Source organism: Microcaecilia unicolor, chromosome 6 (assembly GCF_901765095.1).
Source record: "Microcaecilia unicolor chromosome 6, aMicUni1.1, whole genome shotgun sequence".
Taxonomy (NCBI): Eukaryota; Metazoa; Chordata; class Amphibia; order Gymnophiona; family Siphonopidae; genus Microcaecilia; species Microcaecilia unicolor.
In genome coordinates, this window is record NC_044036.1 from 68617811 (window position 1) to 68622686 (window position 4876).

Sequence of the window (4876 nt, forward strand, 5' to 3'; positions counted from 1 at the left end):
TGCCCCCTCCGGGCTCAGGACCCCCCTCTGGTCTCTGGACCCGCCTCTCCCTCACCCCCCCCCCTCTGGTCTGTGGATCACCCCCCTACCTCTGGTCTCCCCCCCACCTCTGGACCCCCCCACCCACCCCCACCCCCGTGCAGAAGCATGCTTTTCAAGTCATTTAATAAGAACCAAACTCATCTTACTGTTTCTTTGATCTGTGTGGCGGTGTCTCTGAAAATAGCCTTTGGGTTTATAAGAGAATCGAGCAAGACGCACAGCTTCACTTTTCTTAGGCACCCCCTTTGCGTCCTTTTTGGCTTTGGGTTTGGCAGCCTTTGCTGTGCTTTTCTTCACCTTCGGTTTCACTGCTTTAGCCGGGCTGTTAGCTACTTTCTTGTGTTTATCCGCTTTCGGTTTTTTGGGGCGCTTGGCAACTTTTTTTGGTAGCTGCTGCTGACGGTTTCTTGGGTCTCTTCGGACTCTCTTTCACTCCCGCTGATGCCGCTTTTTTCTGCTTCTTCATGGCTGGTTTCTTGCTTTTTGGAGTACTGTTCTTCTTGCTCTCCGGCTGCTTCTTGAAGGAGGCTGAAGCTCCGCTGCCCTTGGTCTGCAGGAGGGTGCCCTTACTCACCAGGCTCTTGACGGCCTGCTTCAAGCAAGTATTGTGTTTCTCCACATCGTTGCCCGACGCTGCCAGAGCCTTCTTCAGGGCAGCCAGGGACATGCCGCTGCGCTCCTTTGAAGTTGAAATGGCGTTCACGATGAGCTCGGAGATGCTGGTGCCCGATGACTTGTGCGCTTTCTCCGCTCCAGACGGCTTCTTCACCTTTTTGTTGGCCGCGTTTGGATCCGCTGTTGGTGCAGCGGCTGATGCTGTTGCCGCTGGAGCGGTTTCTGCCAGTCTCCCTTTCGTTCTGAGAGGGAGGGAGGCGCGGAGGCTGGCAACTCTACAGAGTTCCCTCTAGGGCGGAGCGATTACGAACACTCGTGTGGTTGGTCACTGCTGCTTGTGACAAACCCGGAAGTACTGACGTCAATTCAGGAGATGGATAAAGAGAGCACGAATGCTCAAGGTTCCAGTGCCACGGAGTCAGCTTCAGAATGTTGGAGGTGCTTTTTATTATATAGGATGGCTCTTCTTTGGATCAGCTCTGCCTTTCTCATAGGTAATGATTAACATTTCTTTTGTTCAAATGATTTTGATTATTTAGTGAAAGATGGGTCTCATGGTCATACCTGCAGTAGTTCAGTCTCTGGACCTCTTCGACGGTCTCAGAGCGTCTCCAAGCCCGTTTTGGAGACTGGGAAGAGGAGAGGGAAGGTGCAGGAGTTTCCCTTGACTTCTGTTACTGATCTAGCACTGAAGCAAGCAAAGTTGGATAGATTCAGAGTTTCCGTGGGTTCAGTGCAGATTTCTTCCCCTTCTGGCAGTGCTGGCACATTGGCATCGGTCAGTAGCGGAGATGAGGCTTCCTTAAGCCCTGTCGGGTAGGCAGAACCAGGAAATAGTAGAGCTTTGGATGGTCCTGTCCCTGGTGCCCTTGTGGTTGAACAACTGGGTATCTGCTGATTGCATTTTGCCTTTACAAACTGTGAGTAGTCTCTCCCAGGTCACAAGTTTACCTACTCCTGCTATTTCATCACAGGATTTTGTTAAAACAGCCATCGCAACATTGGAGTCACTGTGGGCCTTGCATTTGACATGCATTCCTATTGGAAAATACTAAAACTTAATTAAAGTTTTGTCTGAAGCAGTTCTTCTCCAGACACAGGTTTCTGCCTATCAGTCCTCTAAGTTAGATTCTGTAGAGTCTAAAATTCAGTCCCTGGAATCTCTGGGTTCAGTCTCAGTTAAAGATAAGAACTTTGCACATTGCTGTTTGGAATATCTAGAAAATCAAATCAGGAGACCTAACTTAAGATTCCTCAATTTTCCCAGGTCTCCATTGATTGCTCCTGTGGATATGGTCAAGAAATTGAGGTCTTGGGGATGTCTAATGATTCATTGACCCCCATTACGTGAGCCTAGTATATGCTGGCCTCAGGGGTCCAGAAGGGGATAATATGAATCTTACATCCTTTTTAGAGTCCTCATTGGAAGCAATTGCACAGAGAACAACTAAAGTGGTATCTTTTGCTCTGGAGCCAGACAGCAATGCAGTTTTGAAGCTTTCCCTTAGAAATGTATTGACACAGTTTTTCGGTTTTAAAATTTGAGTCTTTCCTGATCTTTCAAGAGAGACACAGATTAGATGCAAAGCCTTCCTAGCCTTTCGGCCTAGGATACAGGCTTTGGGTGCCAATTTTGTAATTAAATTTTCTTGTTTATGTTTTGTGATTTTTCAGGGTAAATAATTTCAATTCTTTGCCCACAAGCACCTAGAAGAATTTATTGTAGTTAAAGAGGAATTAAATGTTGTTGTATAGTCTCATATGCACTCTGCAGGAGGAGCCTGGGGTGGGGGGCTTCATGGGTAGACAGTTTTTGGGTTGTATTTCTGTAATTATTTTTGTTAATTTATTTCTTATTCCTTGGATCTGATTTGCATTATGTTAGTGGACAAATGTATAGTTAAACAAATCAGATTAAATGAAAAAAAGGAAGTATATTTCATGATTTCTTGTTTTTCTCAAATTTTTAGGATATATTGTTGTAAACGTAATAAAGATAAAATAATGATAAATGGAAGATGGGGGTGTCATCTGCTTTCTCAGAGCTAGGTTCATCTGATCTGTACCATACAGCAACATTTTTTTATAGTAATTCCTAGATCCAGCAAAATCAATAATCCAGCGAATTCATCACATCACTCTACATTGGAAACAGGATAATAGACTTGATAGACCTTTGATCTGTATCAGTATGGCAATGCTTATGTACTTATGTAAATACCCATCCTTGCTCCTATAAACAAGAAATAGGAAACTGAGAAGAGAAAAGAAAAAATTATTTAGAAACAGAAATTAGAAGGAAACTCAGCAATTTAAAATTTGGCACTTTGGAACACAAAATACAATGTAATGCCTATCACACCGCCAGTTGCTGGGGTTCTAGTTATCCTCTCTGCCCCCCCTCCCTAGTTTTTAAGTAAATCCTCCTGTGAATCTGTTAGCTCATTCAACTGCAGAAATAGAAGAAGACAATAGATCAGAAAAGATGATGAGCAAACTTTTATTAAAATAGCCCATCTTTTCTGATCCATTGTTTTCTTCTGCTTCTATGGTCTGTGGATCACACCTGCCTCTTTTGTGTCGATACGGCCTAGCTCATTCAACTGTATGGGATCAAGAAATACATAATCCTTGCCCTGAAATTTTTATCAAACACCTAGGAAATAATAATAATACAAAAGTCATCCCTAGAACCAAAGATCTGGACCTTAACTAAAAGAGTTCTCTATGAAGCTCTTGGGTCTTATGAGACATATCCAGATAGACATAAACACCATAACCATGAAAGAAAGTTAACTGATCCTTAAAAAACAAAACGGCCAATATAAGAGAATATATACTATCTACTATAATAAAACTCACCCTCAACGTTCTGAAGACAACGTTCTGAAGTCACTCAATCACTCCCTGAAGGGTTCGTGGATTCATGGTGGTGAAGCCAGCCAGCCTATGCCCCGTCCTCGCGTCAAACGTCGACGGAAGAAAACATTCACGTTGCCAGGCAACGGTAATCACGTAGGAGGCATGAAGGACCAATCAGAAAATACCACACACAATGTGAACTGTTACCAGGCAACGCAATGCGACGTTAGGCGGACCAATCACAGGAAAGTACAAGGCAAGAAGGGAGGTGCATTCAACAGCAGAACGCCACATTATTGTGCAGCACAGAGAACAGAGGAGCAATGCTAGAATGATAGCAGAATATTCCTACTGTGGGCATTGAAGAGTGGATCAGAACGGAGAGTAGAGGACCACGGCTACCTGTGGGTATGTGCGAAATACTTGCGTTCCATTCATGTGGACTAGGTGGAGCTGAAAAACAAAAGCATGCCCCTCACCATCAGGGACGTCGCCGCCCACAAAAAGCTGCCGCTAACAGAAACCTGTCGCCCAGCTGGAATGATTAGCCATGAGCCAGCCAGTAGCAAACAGCGACCGACACAGGGGGAGGAGTAGGGAAACACGCGGCGCGTGTTTCCCTACTCCTCCCCTGCCTCGGAATCACTGGAGACTGGCTGCAAACCTGCAAAACCAACCCCACACCGACGCACCCCCCCCCCCAATTCCCACACCGACGCACCCCCCTTCAAGTGTTTCCCTCCAGCGGATTGCAAAGGACAAAATGTTCCGGTTCACCCCCCGACGCCCCAACAACATGCTCCTCTCCCTTCCGACTCCGGCAAGTCATTTCACAAATCCACAATGCCAACAAACCTTCCACAAGACGTTCCCGTTCACTCCCCCCCTCCTTCATGCCCCAACAACGTGCTCCTCTCCCTTCTCACACGGGGAAATCGTAAAAAAAAAAAACAGGATGCCCACAAACCTTCCAAAAGATGTTCCGGTTCACTCCCCCCCCCCCCCGACGCCCAACAACGTGCTGCTCTCCATTCCGCCCCGGGGAAATTGTCAAAAAAATGCAGGATGCCCACAAACCTTACAGAGGACGTTCCGGTTCACACCACCCCCCCCCCCCAAAAGCCCCAACAACGTGCTCCTCTCCCTTCCACCTCGGGAAAATCATTTCACTAATCCAGGATGCCAAAAAACCTTCCAGAAGCAAAGCACTTCTCTCTTCCTGCCTTACCCGACACAAAATAACATGCTCCTCTTCCTTCAAAAAATATAAAACAACAATGCTCTTCAGCAAAACAAAGAAAAAAAAAAAAAAACAACTTATCCAACAATCAGGAAAGGATAACCCCAAGACACACAT

General features: G+C 45.8%; 1 protein-coding gene across 1 annotated transcript; it reads right to left on the reverse strand.

Moving 5' to 3' along the window:
- Positions 1–385: 385 nt before the first annotated feature.
- On the reverse strand, positions 386–1651 carry LOC115472446 (histone H1.10-like). The gene is made up of 3 exons (XM_030206733.1): positions 1613–1651; positions 1222–1286; positions 386–899 (listed from the first exon to the last, which is right to left on the reverse strand). The coding sequence occupies exons 1-3, from the start codon at positions 1649–1651 to the stop codon at positions 386–388; spliced, it is 618 nt and encodes a 205-aa protein (XP_030062593.1).
- Positions 1652–4876: the final 3225 nt, after the last annotated feature.

Coding starts and splice junctions, on each gene's coding strand:
- LOC115472446 (XM_030206733.1), bottom strand. CDS start 1,651: ATGGCTGTTTTAACAAAATCCTGTGATGAAATAGCAGGA. Junction 1,287..1,612: donor CCTGTGATGAAATAGCAGGA/GTAGGTAAACTT, acceptor TCCTCTTCCCAG/TCTCCAAAACGGGCTTGGAG. Junction 900..1,221: donor CAGAGACTGAACTACTGCAG/GTATGACCATGA, acceptor CCTCCCTCTCAG/AACGAAAGGGAGACTGGCAG.